We start from the raw sequence: 15,360 nt of genomic DNA, 5'->3' as shown, positions 1-15,360 counted from the left end.
AGAAAACTACAGGGAGTAGCAATAGCAATTAGACTTATATACCGTTTCATAGGGCTTTCAGCCCTCTCTAAGCGGTTTACAGAGTCAGCATATTGCCCCCACAGTCTGGGTCCTCATTTCACCCACCTCGGAAGGATGGAAGGCCGAGTCAACCTTGAGCCGGTGAGATTTGAACCACTGAACTGCAGATAACAGTCAGCTGAAGTGGCCTGCAGTATTGCACCCTAACCACTGCGCCACCTCAGCTCTTCAGTAGTCTAGACAGTTGCCAGGAGCCAGCATTGATTTGAATGTGCACACATACGAGTGTTCACATTTCTTTATTTGGGTTGAACAAAGGTTTCAAAAGAGGTCTTTCTTAAAATTTCGATGTAAGTATGGTGCACCTCTTTGGAATCACTAAAGCAACAGCATTGTGTACAAGGCTAGTGTAAGATCCATGTGGCTGCTTTGAAAGCTTTTTCTGGTTGTCTATATGAGTGTGCACGCACAGATATGTTGACCTCTTCCCAATGTAATTGTCTATTATGTGGGTTATTATTTAGATAGCAAAGTATCAGGTAGTAAGGGAACAACTCTTCCACAAACTGAAATGTATAAATGATTGAAGATCATTTACAATCTGTGAAGAACATAAGAGATTAGGAAGTAGATTGAAAGTTCATCAGTGAGGGTGGCACAATCATATGCTTAGAGGAATTGCAATAGAAATTAAAATGTTGACAGCCACAAGAGAAACACTGGCTTCTCTCTGAGTGTTTACCTGAACATGGGAAAGGCTCGGTACAGAATGGGTAAAGCTGGATACAGAATGGGGTTTCACAAGCCATAGTTCCCAAATGTGCCTAGATATGTATCTAGGACATCGGAAGAACGGATATATTTCCAGAATCAGAAGCAAATATCCTTCTCTATGTGAACTGGGATCTTAATAAAGTAAGGTCCCAGATCCCACAGATATGCTCATATTCAAGCAAATGGAAATATAACCATTTTATCTTAAAGCCAGTTGAGGTAACAATGTGTGTATTCTATGCTCTATTCAATTTAAAAATTCTGTGCGTTCAAAAGAATGCAGAAGATGACTAATGAATGCTCTGCATTGTTTTGTAGAATCTATCCAAAACGAAGATATAGTACATGTGGATTTAAGGTAAATTCAAAATAATTTTAAAAAACTGAAATGTGAGGCTTTACCACAGATAGCCAAGCAATTACAAGAGCTTCATTTAAATACCTTTTACAAAGATGACTGTTGTAAAAACCCCAGTCACATTTCTTGGTGTATCTTTATGAAAGCTCAGATCACAACAATTTAATTAATTACTATTATGCAGGCTAAAATCTGCTCAATTAGTGGTTCAAAGATCTGAAACATCACAAAACATGAACATCAGGCTTTAAAACTCTATTGCAACAATGTTCTCTCCCATCCAACCCTGAGTGGAATCATTTCACAAAACGTAGGACTGTGATGCTGAATCTGTAGCACGCAGAGCCCTCTCTGTGGGCACACCAGCTGTCACCCCAGCCCAGCTTCACCATGCATGCACCTCCCACCAGCCAGCTGGTCTTCAGGTCTCTGCCACGGATGCGCAAGAGATGGGAGGAATGCTGAGGATGTGCATACGCATGCATGGGGGGGGGGGTGCATGTATGAGGTGCGCTCGCATTGCATTTTGGGGGGTTCACACATGTGCGCATGCCCCCACGCCCCATTTTGGGCCTGGAAGGCCTCCTACACCAACCTGTAAGCCGAAACTGCGTGCAGGGAGCCATGTGCGCCCCCCACTCCCGATTTTGGGCGGCGAAAGGCTTCTGCAGCAACCTAGAAGCCAAAAATGCGCGAGGGGGGGACGACATGCACAGGGGACGCCCGTGCATGTGTGGGGGTTGCATACACAGGGGGAAGGGCACACGCACAAGGTTGCATTTGCAGGGGCGGGGTGCATGCGCATTGCATTTTGAGGTTTCACATGCATGCACACTTTGGGCCCTCGGCACCGAAAAGCTTAGCCATAACTGACCTAGGATGACTTTTTGACATGTTTCAAGGGCTTGAGCTGATCTAATGCAAACATCACTAGCAATATTGGCTACTGCATATATATTTTTTATTTTACCTTTTAGCAAGATTAAAATGTTATAACTATCATTGATATTTAAATGTACCATAGTCATGCACTTACGGAAAGTCCGGAGGCTGAAATGCAGTTTTAATAACCCCTGCATAAATAGCCATAATTGAAAGGATAACACAAGCCAAGAAGACTAATGCAAGCTTATTGACATATTTGACTCCCACAAAAACAACTATCGCCATCAGAGCAAGAATGCACGTCCCATAAACTCTCATGTTGTTTAACGTGGCCTCCTCGCTTCCATGAAAAATAGCAGCATTAGGAGAAATATATTTCTGGAAGACAAATATTGAATATCGTTTTAGCACAAAGCTCCAAAACATAAATAATTAAAAATCACCGCAGTAAGAACCAAGAGCAAGATTATAGGCTAAAATGTATGTTTTAAAATAAAAAGATAAACCTTGTCACTTCAACAGAGCCACTTTGGACAGTGAGATGGGGGGAATATAAATTTAATAAAGAAAAAATACACAGCTGGTTGACCTCTGGTTCAATTCATTATGGCCGAAGACCAGTACAAGCAGAATGCTCGATGAGTTTCTATAAATCTGTGTCAATATGTAATAAACGAAATAGGAAGATTAATTTCCTCCTCAAATAATTTCTTATAAATTGAGGAGACAGATGTGAAAAGAGAAGCAATTAATGAAAATGAAAGAATGCTGCACAAATTACGGTGAGGATTAGATAGTGTTCGGGAGTGGCTCTTGTTCAATGTTTTTGCCTAAATGGGTCTTCTCCCTTGCCTTTTGTTCTTCCTTATTTAACTTCTCCACTTTTGACTCCTCTCCACTCAAGTTATGTTCCTTTGTCTTTGTTTCATATCCCAACGCAGTTTACACTTTCACTTACCAAGAGCTCTATCCTGCCTTAGTTCTTTGCTACTTTTACTGGATGGAAAGATGGATTGTGTGCATTTCAGTATTTCTATGTACCAGTACCGGAACATAGTTTTTGTATTTATTAAGAAAGAATGGTTGCTACATGCAGGTGGGGAACAATTAATTGTGTAAATGGGGTAGCTCGTTGTCAGCCTCTGTTTTGCTGCTTGCTTTCGGCTGCCATTGAAACGCGGAGGGGGGGGCATGGTATTTGAGTGGGGAAGTATCAGTGCAGGAGTGACTGTGAAAAGGGAGTTGTTCTCACCACCTACTGCGCATGTTGCAGATAGAGGAGTTGCCGCCAAGGCCAATTGTCCGGCATACCAACCTGATGATGCTTTTTGAAGATGTCTCCCACATGACACCTGTGGGGTGTGCGGATTGGACTATGGGAGGGGGTTAGCAAGGGGAGGGATTGGGTCACATATTGATATCTATGATTACACACGCTTTTGCCTCAGATCTTGCTTTGCCTAGCTGCTATCTACGCATGACCAGTAAAAGTACTCTTAATTCTGAAAAATGGAGTTAAATTGTTTCTTTCTTGGTTACTGAGGAAGGCCGCCGTGACACTCATTTTACAATTGATATTAATTCAAACAAAATGAAGGGATTTCTTTGTTCTGCCCCTGTGGTTTCTGGCAGATATATACACATGCACATGCATGTATGCCTAGGCAAAGAGACTACAGCTAGTCCAGAATGCAGCCGCGCGAGCGATTTTGGGTGTACCGAGATACACCCATATTACACCTGTCCTCCGCGAGCTGCACTGGCTGCCAATTGGTCTCTGGACGCAATTCAAGGTGTTGGTTATCACCTTTAAAGCCCTACATGGCTCAGGACCAGCGTATCTGCGAGACCGCCTACTGCCACATACCTCCCAAAGGCCGGTAAGATCCCACAGGGTGGGCCTCCTTCGGATGCCGTCAGCCAGACAATGTCAGCTGGCGGGCCCCCGGAGGAGGGCCTTCTCTGTGGCTGCTCCGACCCTCTGGAACCAGCTACTCCCAGAGGTCCGGACCTTACCCAGTCTCATGGCCTTCAGAAAAGCTGTTAAAACCTGGCTGTTCCGGCAGGCCTGGGGCTGTTGACCTTATTGTTAAGGTCCAGCCCCGATCAGAAATGTATGCATGTTGGGAATTTTTAAATTATTCTTTTCTTTTTCTTTTCTTTTTTTCCTTCTTTGTAAGCTGCCCGGAGTCCTCCGGGATTGGGCGGCCTATAAATTTAACAAATAAATAAATAAATAAAATATACACATGCACATATTGATTGACATGGGCAGATTGGAATCTTCAGGACTGCCACAGTTAGCAACTCCTATACTGAGAAGTAGGTAAGGTATTTATTACATAAGAAAACTACATTCTTAATATTCTTAATATGTGGCATGAAGGGGAAAACATAACGTTAAGTAAAAGACCTACCAGTAGAATTTCAATTGTGCCAAGAATATACATAGCTCCTGCAAAAGTTGTGCCCAAGTAAAAACAGAGTCCCACAGCTCCACCAAACTCTGGCCCTAATGACCGTGAGATCATATAATACGAACCACCAGCTGTGAAATTAAAATGGAAAAAGACACAAATTAGCGTGGTATAGAACACATTTACCATATTCAAAGCATAATTTGTCTTGCTCAACTAATCGGGAGGCCAAATCAGATGAACCATGCCAGAAAGCCAATCTGATTTGAAAGACTAAGTGAAATATTTTAGCGAGAAAGCACTGCTTAACAATGGCGGAAAATAGTAAAGCTTGCAATGCATACTGAAGGGATATTGAATCCGCCAAACGGATTAGAAGTATTCCCTCAAAGAGTTAAAGCAGATACATTCTTTGGAGGACTCATGTGGCTATTTCAAAGGCTATCCTATGTGTGAGCATGCATGCCCCATGCACAGATAATATGACCCCAATGCTTCAAGGAGGGAGGCTTAGATGAGTCTACTAACTTTAAACCTTATTTATTTTTGCATCCTCGAGTCAATTTTGAATCCCGGTGACTACCTTGAATTTTTCTTGGCAAGGTTTTCAAAAATGATTTGCTATTGTCTCCTTTCTAGGGCTGAGAAAGTGTGATTGGCCCAAGGTAATCCAGTTGACTTCATTCATAAGGTGGGACAAGAATACACCAACTCTTGGTTTCTAGTCCAGTGCCTTAATCACCACACTGAACTCTCTCTCAAAACACTTATTAATATAAATTAATTCTATCAATTAATGTAAATTAATTCTTTCAATTAATGTAAATTAATTCTTTCAATTAATGTAAATTAATTCTTTCAATTAATGTAAATTAATTCTTTCAATTAATGTAAATTAATTCTTTCAATTAATGTAAATTAATTCTCTCTTCTATGTTCCATATTGCGGATTATCACTTCTGTATTGTAAAGTGGGCTATGCAGTGACTTCCTTTTGCAGTACTGAGGCTCCAATGTTTTAGATATTTTAAATTCCATCTTATTCTGACCCACTTCCTAAACCATTAATCCTTGTTAACAATTCTATTTCAGCTATTTGTATTTAAACTTCTTTTACATTACTTTACACTAGAATGATTAAACGGCTATTATAAACTTTTTACAGAGAAACGGGATACAGAGATTATTTTTAAAAAATAAACAGATAAGTAATAGTCAGGGATTAAGTTCACTGGTAATGTACATTATAAACCCAGATTATTAAAGATCCTTTTAATGCAATTCCACCCCCTCCCCTCTAGAAGACAGAACACTTTTACTTCTTGGGATCTATTTTGTTCAAAACCAAGTAGTTTTACTTCTGAAGTAAGAGAGACTCTGAAGTAAATGCCTGGCCTTTTATTATTTTGGTGCTGGAATTCACCTATTCTCTCTCTTCCCCCCCCCCCCCATATATTTGTATTATTTTTACATTTAAAACAATGCAGTACCGCGAAGTCGGAGTGACTATACATTCACATTATATACAGCTAGTCACAACTATTGACAATTAGCCTACTTAATACATTATCAATCTTTCTGTCCAATCACAGTGTATACAGTTTGTTCCAGTCTTGTCACCTTGTCTTATACCAGTCATAAAATCTATTCCAGACTTCAAAATATTCTGATTCCCCTTTATTTTTAAGTTCAAGAGTGAGCCTATCTGCTTCCGCACGGGCCAACACTTTTCTGATTATATCTAGCTCTGATGGTATAGTTTCTTTTTTCCAATATTGTGCATAAGTTATGCGCGCCGCAGTTAGTACATGAATAACTAAATAAAGTGTATCTTTCTTAAACCCCTCCGGTATTATACCTAAGAGAAAAATTTCCGGTTTAAACAAGATTTGGTCTCCCATCATTTGTTCTAACCATGATTGAATCATTTTCCAATATTTTTTTTGCCTCATTGCACGGCCACCACATATGATAAAAAGTGCCTGGTGTTTTTTTTACAATTCCAACAATTTGGGGCCAGATTTTTAAACATTTTGGAGAGCCGTGCTGGAGGGAGATGCTATCTGTAGAACATCTTATAAAGGTTTTCTTTATACGCCGTAGCCATTGTTAGTTTTTGATTTTTGGAAGAATTGGATCCCTAATTTAGTTATTTTCCAAAACTCCCACTGTCCTTTGCGTGGCCTGTATTGTTTGTTCTATTCATTATGTCTTAGCAAATTTTCTACATGAAAGCATTATTATCTGACATTATATGTGTTAAGCAATTTCTTCCTCCTTACCTTCCATAAGTCTCATTTAATCACAGTGATCAATATTTCACCAGTAATGGAGGACTGTTTATAAAGTGCACGCAATATCTTAAGGCTTAAGCAATTATATTTTGTTATTACCTGGAACTACACCATTTGTTGCTATTGCACTCATTGATATCGCAGTCAGCATAGTCTACAGAAGCAAAGGATAATAATAAATGTTATTAAGAAAGAAAGAATGATGACTTTGCAAGATGTAAAAGGATTCACCCAGCTGCACAGTGGAAAACAATACTCAATTTTATAAAAATCAAAAACCATATAAATAGAATAGTAGAGCAGTAGAAACTTACATTCTTCACCAAGACAGCAAGATCCGTGTGGCGGCAGCATCCAGGAATACTTTTTATAGTAGCATTTTTTTTTAATGTTATTGACTGTCTGGAAAAGGGCTCAGTCACTATATCCATGTTATGAGAAGAAGAAATACTATACATTATTTATGTCTTCTCCCTTCTAGTTATTTATATAGACTGTAACAGTTCATTTTGAAGCACAGAGCAGTAAAGGGAAACCAATGAAGCCACATTTATTCAGTCAACGTAGCTCTTAGAACAAGTGGAACAGATCGGAATATATTATGGCTGTAAAATGCCCACATACACACATACACACACCAACTTTGGCACAATGAGAAACATTTTGCTGCAAGATACGTATCACTCTTTGCACCAGAAAGCTTAAAACAAGCCTTACCTGCCAACAAGAAAGCCATGTTCAAATCTTTAGAATTAAAAATGTACAAAAAAACTGAACAATATAGTAGAAAGCAATATATGCTTTCTAGTGCAATGGATTTGCCATTGAAGGTCACTTGGAAGCTATTGCTGAATAATCAGAGCATGGACAAACCCCATCATGCCTATATAATATCCCTGCTGTGTGAGTTGTATTGGATACTAACTGGCTTCTGACTGTAATTCAAGGTGCTGGTTATGGAGATGACCTTGAATTAGGTCTTCAATAACCATTACCTGAATACTAGGTTAGCCTGGAAAGGGAGGAGGGGGAGTGAGAAAGAAACTCAAGATTGCCACATCTTGATTGTCTCGATATAAGAGTGGAAACTAGGTTTTCAAGATTTTTATTACATCTTGCAACAATCAAGTAGAATTCCAGTAGCCTCAAATTTTGCTTTTTCAGGAGGCAACTGGACTTTTCATTTTCTCTTTGAAGAAATTTTGCTTCGGATGACAAATAAAAACATCTTCAAAGAAAAAACAAGGAAGTCCAGTTGACTCCTGAAAAAGCACCTTTGGGACAAACAAGGACCTGGATGACTGAGAATCTCCGTAGACTTTTAGAATTCCAGTAGTCTTCAACTTGTCTGATCTGGCCTACTTGAAGGGCTGATTCACATGAAGCCCTTGCTATTTTAAGAGACTGCTTGTCTCCTATATTGTCTGCCCATCTTATGCATTCCAACTTGATTTGGTCAGCCTGGTTTGGACCAACTGACCAAGTAGTGTTATTTGGCTGGCCTTCAGAGGCAGTTTTTTCCTTGTCGCAGCTGCTTCTGTTCTCTATATGACCCATAACACGGCTATTTATGAGAAATCTTTTTTAAGATGGGTTTTTTCCACAGACTTGGGGTTAGGATGTTGGTGTGGGGGATGTGGAAAGATGGTTCCTGCTTCCTCGTATGGAGATTGCTTTTATGTATTCTATTTTTTGTGTAATGTTATTCATTTGTGAAGCTGCCAAGAGTAATTCTGGAATTGGACAGCCTAGAAATTTAATTCTGAAGGTGACCTATTTGCAAATTTAACCCAGATTTTGCACTACCAGTATCTATTGGCTCTCAACATCGGAAATAACTCAGAGTCTATAAGCCGCTAAGAAATGTTGCTATTTGAAGCAAGAACAATTGGAAATAAATCAAGTCAATCAGCTGTTGAGAAAGAGTTTCCTTTGTCTTCATATCCTATTTATTATCTCTGTGGATGAATTACCTCCAGAGTAAACAAGGGTTTCACTTTCAGTGTCAATATTAAGGATAAAATTAGAGAGAGAAATTACAAGCTTCATGAACTTAATGCAAGTCAAGCAGATTAACAATTATTATGTATTTTGAATATCCTGAATTTATAAATAAATGAACTTCAGGTATATTACAAAATCCTAATGCATTTTAAAGTAATTGGTTTAATATTATGTTTCCTTCCAGGCAAAGAAAGTAAAATATTCAACAATTGGTTAACAAGCAAACTTGCTAGACAATTTTCAGCAGATATTTGGAAAATATTATTTTAAATCATTTCTAATCATTGAATGGAAATGCATTTGGGGGAAAATTGAAATTATTTTTAAATCTAATACAATTTTATAGTATAATGATAGTTTGAAATATTTTATATTTAAAACACAACTGTTTTTATCCACTAGGTCACGGGTGTCAAACTCACTGCATCACATGGTGTTTTGCAACATTTTCCCCCCTCGCGGAGCTGCGGTGGGCATGGCCTGCGCATGACACATCTGGCCCGTGGGCCGCCAGTTTGACACCCCTGCATTAGATCTGGTTTACAATATCAGCATATTGCCCCCAACAATCTGGGTCCTCATTTTACTGACCTTGAAAGAATGGAAGGCTGAGTGAATCTTGAGCCCCATCGGGACTGAACTCCAGGCTGTGGGATGCAATACTGCATTCTAATACTGCTTTAACCTGTCAATAGTACCGCTTCTAAGAAATATGGCTACATAGGAACAGAACAGCGTGCCTCTATTACTACAAGCCTTACGCTATAAATAGCCTGTCCAGCTACTTGTAAAATTATCACGACAGAACAGAAAAATTATTAGAATGTAGAATACAGTTCAGCAAATATCAAAGAAAGCATATATCATACTTACACCAGCACAGCATATGAATACGATAATGAATGATTCAAGAACGCCTGCTGTTCCCACAATCCATGTCAGTCGCAGAAATAGAATAACTCCCAAAATATTTTGTAAACAGGGTAAATATACACCAATGAAAGTACCCATACGTGGAGCCTAAAAATCAGATAACATATAAAATTGATTGAGATAATCTTTTTGAAAAAAAAAACAACTATCAAAGGCCACAACATAGAAAGTTTTTTGTACTTCTCATAAATATTACATATACATTCTACTCACGTGCTTCTACATTTTCTTTTTTCTTTATTTTCTATTTTATTTGTTATGCTAGATGCTCTGGAATAGTGACAGCATAAAGCAGGGGTGTCAAACTCAAGGTTGCTTAGATCTGGTCCACGGGGCCAGCCTGGAAATGTTAAAGGACTGGTCTGTGTCGCCCCTGCCGGCCAAAACGGGCCACTGGGGTTGCCCAGTGGCCCATTTTTGGCTTCCACAGACTCCTGCAGAACTCTGCCAACTGAAAACGGGCCGCGGGGGACTGTGTGAGGTCGCCCCATGGCCCATTTTTGGCCAACAGAGGGCTGGAGAACTCTGAAAGCTAAAAACAGATCAACCGGGGGGGGGGTGCACGAGCCTCCCCTCCGCAGTCTATTTTCGGCCAGCAGAGGGCTGCAGGAGGCAGTACCTTTCTTCACCTTCTCTTTAGCAGCATCTGCCAACTAGAATTATGTGCCCTCCAAGATCTGGATGGCTGTTGTTCAGAAGAGCCAAAAACATCTGGCTCTTCACCCAGGTCTTTGATGAGAGAGAGTGAGCGCCCTTGCATCACTGAGTTTGTCATCTTTTATCTTAATCTTTTACCTGTGACTGATTTAATTGTAAATTTTGTGATTGTTGTGAGCCCCCCAGGGTCATTGAGAATTGAGTGGTATATCAATTTTGTAAATTATTACTAATATTAAGCCCTCTTCTAGGGCTGGCTCAGAGGTAATAACAAAGATTGATAGACTGTTGTACAGACAGCTTTTAGACACATCTTGAGAAATTTATTTATTTATTTATTTATTAGACTTATATACCGCTTCATAGGGCTTTCAGCCCTCTCTAAGCTGTTTACAAATTTTTTAGCAAATTGAGTCAGCAACTTGCCCCCACAGTCCAGGTCCTCATTTCACCCACCTCGGAAGGATGGAAGGCTGAGTCGACCTTGAGCCGGTGAGATTTGAACCGCTGAACTGCAAATCACAGTCAGCTAAAGTGGCCTGCAGTACTGCACCCTAACCACTGTGCCACCTCGGCTCTCTCTCTCTCTGTCAATTCATTTATGCTCTGCTCCTATACAAAAGAGTCAAGCTCCATAGCAGCTGGGGATTCTACATGTCTTTAATCTCTACATTATGGAATTGAGACTATTTGTGCCAGAAAGTAAATCTCCTTTTGTCTGGAATAGCTGTTTTGAATGCAAAGGGAAAAGAAAATGCATCTTGAGCCTGTGTCAAACACCCACCATGCCCACCCCCTCTCTCACTCTCTGGCCCTCCAAGGTCACACACAATCCTGATGTGGCCCTCAATGAAATCGAGTTTGACACCCCTGGCATAAAGTGTATATCCCAGAGCATCTAGATAACCCACACTTTTATGTTCCTTCACATTCGCTTTGTTGTTTTCATTATTTTATGCACTGTTAACCTAGTTGCTCTGATTCAATGAAACTCTTCCCTGATTTTTTTTTTAGCAAAACTGAAAATGTTGATGTTATGTTTAATAAATTTATAGGCCGCCCAATCCCGAAGGACTCCGGGCGGCTTACAACAATACATTTAAAAAATAGAAGTTAAAAGCACAAAAACATAGATTAAAAAGACCACAACATACACCCAGTCTGATCGGGGCTGGAACTCAGTCGTGAGTTCAACAGCCCAGGGCCTGCCAGAATAGCCAGGTCTTAAGAGCCTTTCGGAAGGCCATGAGAGTGGGTAGGGTCCGGATCTCTGGGGGCAGTTTATTCCAGAGGGTTGGAGCGGCTACAGAGAAGGCCCTCCCCCGGATAGTTGCCAGCCGACATTGTCTGGCTGACGGCACCCGGAGAAGGCCCTCCCTGATCTTATCGGTTGTTGGGAAGTATGTGGCAGAAGACGGTCTCGCAGATATCCGGGTCCTAGGCCATGTAGGGCTTTAAAGGTGATAACCAGCACCTTGAATTGCGCCCGGAGACCAATGGGAAGCCAGTGCAGCTCGCGGAGGATAGGTGTGATGTGGGTGTACCTTGGTACACCCAATATCACTTGCGCGGCTGCATTCTGGACTAGTTGTAGTCTCCGAACACTTTTCACGGACAGCCCCATGTAGAAAATTACTAAACTCTTAGCAGAATCTTGATGTTAAGAATGCTTATGTGCATCTTACAATTTATACGTTATTATTCTGAAAGAGGGTTCTGTTGCAGAAATCTTCCCCACGTAGTTCTTAGCTTGTATGACCATAATCTGACAAAAGAAAAGCATCTAAATTTCTAGGGTTCATTGATCAGGAACTAATATTGTTAATATTCATAGCCACCACTGTATCCAACTCATGGAAATGACAATGAATAGAGAACGGAGGGTGTATTTTATACCTTAATTTCCTTCCGCTTGGCATCTTCATCTTCTTCATGTTCTACCACTCCCTGAGTAACATTGGTATAATTGGCTAATTTGTTAAGAAGAGATGATACCATGGGGTTGCTATCCATTTCTTCCTGTTGAAATTTTGGAACATAGTAAAAGGTAAGAGGACAGCACATTTTAGCCCCAAAATAATCACATATTTATTTATTTATTTATTTATTTTTGTCTTTAAATTTTTATTTCTCATATATACATTCACAATTATATAATCTCATAACTGTTGTTAATAATATATATTTATAACAATTTTTCTCCCCTACAATTGACAATATAATTGACATTGCTTTCTTACCATCCCATACACCCATCTTATTTTACAACAATCCTACTTCTTCCTTCCTTCCTTCCCTCCTTCCTTCCCTCCTTCCTTCCCTCCTTTCTTCTCTCCTTCCCTCCCTCCTTCATTCCCTGCTTCCTTCCCCCTCCCTTCCCTCCTTTCTTCTCTCCTTTTCTCCTTCCCTCCTTCTTTTCTTCCCTCCTTCCTTCCCTCCTTCCTTCCCTCCTTCCTTCCCTCCTTTCTTCTCTCCTTCTCTCCTTCCTTCCCTCCTTTCTTCTCTCCTTCCCTCCTTCCTTCCCTCCCTCCTTGCTTCCCTCCTTCCTTTCCTCCTTCCTTTCCTCCTTCCTTTCCCTTTCTTCTCTCCTTCTCTCCTTCCTTCCCTCCTTTCTTCTCTCTTTCCTTCCTTCCTTCCTCCTCCTTTCCCTTCTCTCCTTCCCCTTCCTCTCCTCTGCTCTTCCCCTCTTCTTCCCTTTCCTCCCCTCTCTCCTACTCTTGCATTCCCTCCGTTTCTTCCTCTGCTTTTCCCTCTCTCCTTTTCCTCTCCTTTCTCCCCTCCTTCCTATCTTTCCTTCTACTCCTCTCTCCATCCCCTCTTTCCGTTGTTGGTAATCACATATTTAAAAGTGACATAAACAACCAATAAATGTTAGTTTTAGGTTTAGGTTTTATTCAACTTGTATGCCGCCCTATTCCCGAGGGACTCAGGGCGGCTAACAAAACCAAAGGGAAGGTGGGGGGGGAACAATACAAAAGGGAAGGCAACAAAAACCAACAACAATACAAAACCAATTTAAAAGGCCTCAACAAGCACACCAGTTCGAGTGGGGATGGAACTCAACAGCCCCAGGCCTGCTGGAAGAGCCAGGTCTTAACGGCTTTACGGAAAGCCTGAAGGGTGGTGAAGGTCCGAATCTCCACGGGGAGATCGTTCCAGAGGGCCGGAGCAGCCACAGAGAAGGCCCTCCTCCGGGTAGTTGACAGCCGGCATTGGCCGGCAGATGGAATTCGGAGGAGGCCTAGTCTGTGGGATCTAATAGGTCTTTGGGAGGTAATCGGCAGGAGGCTCAGGTCCAATACCATGTAGGGCTTTATAAGTGACGACTAAATGTAAAATAACTAACAGCTAAGTTTTTTAGTTATTTTTATAAATGCCACATGGCCCCATAATATAGGTAATTCAAATATTGAGCTTAAAAAATACAATCTAAGAAGTATACACTCTCCCTTTTTCCAGATGTGCTGAATTACAATTTCTGATAAGAAGCATGGAGATTATGCAGCAGGAAAAAAAATAGGGTGGATTTATAAAGACTTATGCCACAAAAAATAACATTATTAGAAGACAGTATATGGCATTTCCATATAGAACTGCAATACTACTCTTTTGCAGCAACATTTAAAGCAATTTTTGCACCACAAAAAATAAATTTTGTATACCAACTGACTGAGGAAACCACTTTATTGTGTTTTGACTAATGTCAAACTAACTAACACAGCTATAATAAAATAAAAATAAATTTTGTAACTGTTAAAAAGTAATGTTATGTAAGTAAGTGGGAATAATTTTTAAAGTTTTTTTTTAATTGCCAGCTGTCAAATCCTATGCACTTATTTGCTAGTGGGAAATCGGAGAAGGCTAGCAAGTAATGTCCCTTATTTCTTTTGACAAGAGATATTATGTTTTCAGCCTAGTAGAAAACAAGAGCTTTTCAAAGAGAAATCTGTTTCTCTTTTCTTTTATTGGGTGAAAAGGAAATAGAATCGTTGGAATAGGTAAATAATTACGGGGTTTTGTTCCATTACTTTCTAGCTTTAGTAAAAAATAAAATGCAGGATGTGAATATTTCTCACTTTTCTTTGTGTCAGCTAGAACTCTTAGAGAATGTTGTCTGGATCATTGGTGACTGCTGATGCATAGAATAAGTAAGGTGACCAGGAAGTGGCTGACTCAGTCATCTGTGTTATGCAAACCCTCAATGGATTTTAAACAAACAACTAGTGCACTTAAAATGTACTAGCAGTAACAAGGATTTGTTAAGGCCTTTTAGCCTGGTTTCACGAGGAATCCCCTCCTCTGGGACTGAAGCGGCTGTCCTCAGGCTTCCTCCTCCAAAACTGGACAGTGGACATTATTCCTTAGCATGACGCATGAAAATGACACCCCCTAAAACTTTGCAAGACATCTCATCAGACAAGACATGAACATTAACAGAAATAAAAAATCTTAAGTGCAGGGACGTTGTGAAAGTCTTTTCGTCTGGATTTTTTTTCCTCCAGTTCTGGAATGTTTTACAAAAATGGGACATTCATATTAGAAGGAAAACATGGAGAGAAAGTTTCCCTTCACCTCTTGGAGGCTCAAAGATTTCGAGGAAAACAGAAACCTTGGGAAATTTAATACTCAAAACATGGCAACACCATTGCCCGTCTTCTGCAGAAATGGTGGACTCGGGCTTGGAAAGGCATTATGGATATCCCGAGAGCTAACAAATTTCTCTTAAATACAAACCATTAATATTACCTCAAAGAGTGCCATATTTTTTCCTTCATACAGTCTTCCTCTCTCCAAACTTGAATTATTGATGAATGGGCTACTTTCCCGTGGGACTCCATCACCTGTCAAGGTATAACAAATACACTTAGGCGCAAACAGACAATTAAATCTTGGATAAGAGCCGAGGTGGCGCAGTGGTTAAATGCAGCACTGCAGGCTACTTCAGCTGACTGCAGTTCAGCAGTTCGGCTGTTCAAATCTCACCGGCTCAGGGTTGACTCAGCCTTCCATCCTTCCG

General features: G+C 40.3%; 1 protein-coding gene across 2 annotated transcripts in view; it reads right to left on the bottom strand.

Moving 5' to 3' along the window:
• Nucleotides 1–15,360, bottom strand: part of SLC12A7 (solute carrier family 12 member 7) — a 122,629-nt gene that overhangs the window by 57,259 nt on the left and 50,010 nt on the right. For both annotated transcript variants that reach the window (XM_032219905.1, XM_032219906.1), the window contains exons 2-7: nucleotides 15,090–15,184; nucleotides 12,240–12,362; nucleotides 9,627–9,773; nucleotides 6,849–6,903; nucleotides 4,456–4,586; nucleotides 2,190–2,416 (exon numbers count right to left, since the gene is read on the bottom strand). In XM_032219905.1, coding sequence (XP_032075796.1) covers nucleotides 2,190–2,416; nucleotides 4,456–4,586; nucleotides 6,849–6,903; nucleotides 9,627–9,773; nucleotides 12,240–12,362; nucleotides 15,090–15,184 — 778 coding nt within the window. The remainder of the gene's footprint in view (nucleotides 1–2,189; nucleotides 2,417–4,455; nucleotides 4,587–6,848; nucleotides 6,904–9,626; nucleotides 9,774–12,239; nucleotides 12,363–15,089; nucleotides 15,185–15,360) is intronic.

This window comes from Thamnophis elegans, chromosome 6 (genome assembly GCF_009769535.1).
Source record: "Thamnophis elegans isolate rThaEle1 chromosome 6, rThaEle1.pri, whole genome shotgun sequence".
NCBI lineage: Eukaryota > Metazoa > Chordata > Lepidosauria > Squamata > Colubridae > Thamnophis > Thamnophis elegans.
This window is presented reverse-complemented; position numbering and strand designations above follow the sequence as displayed.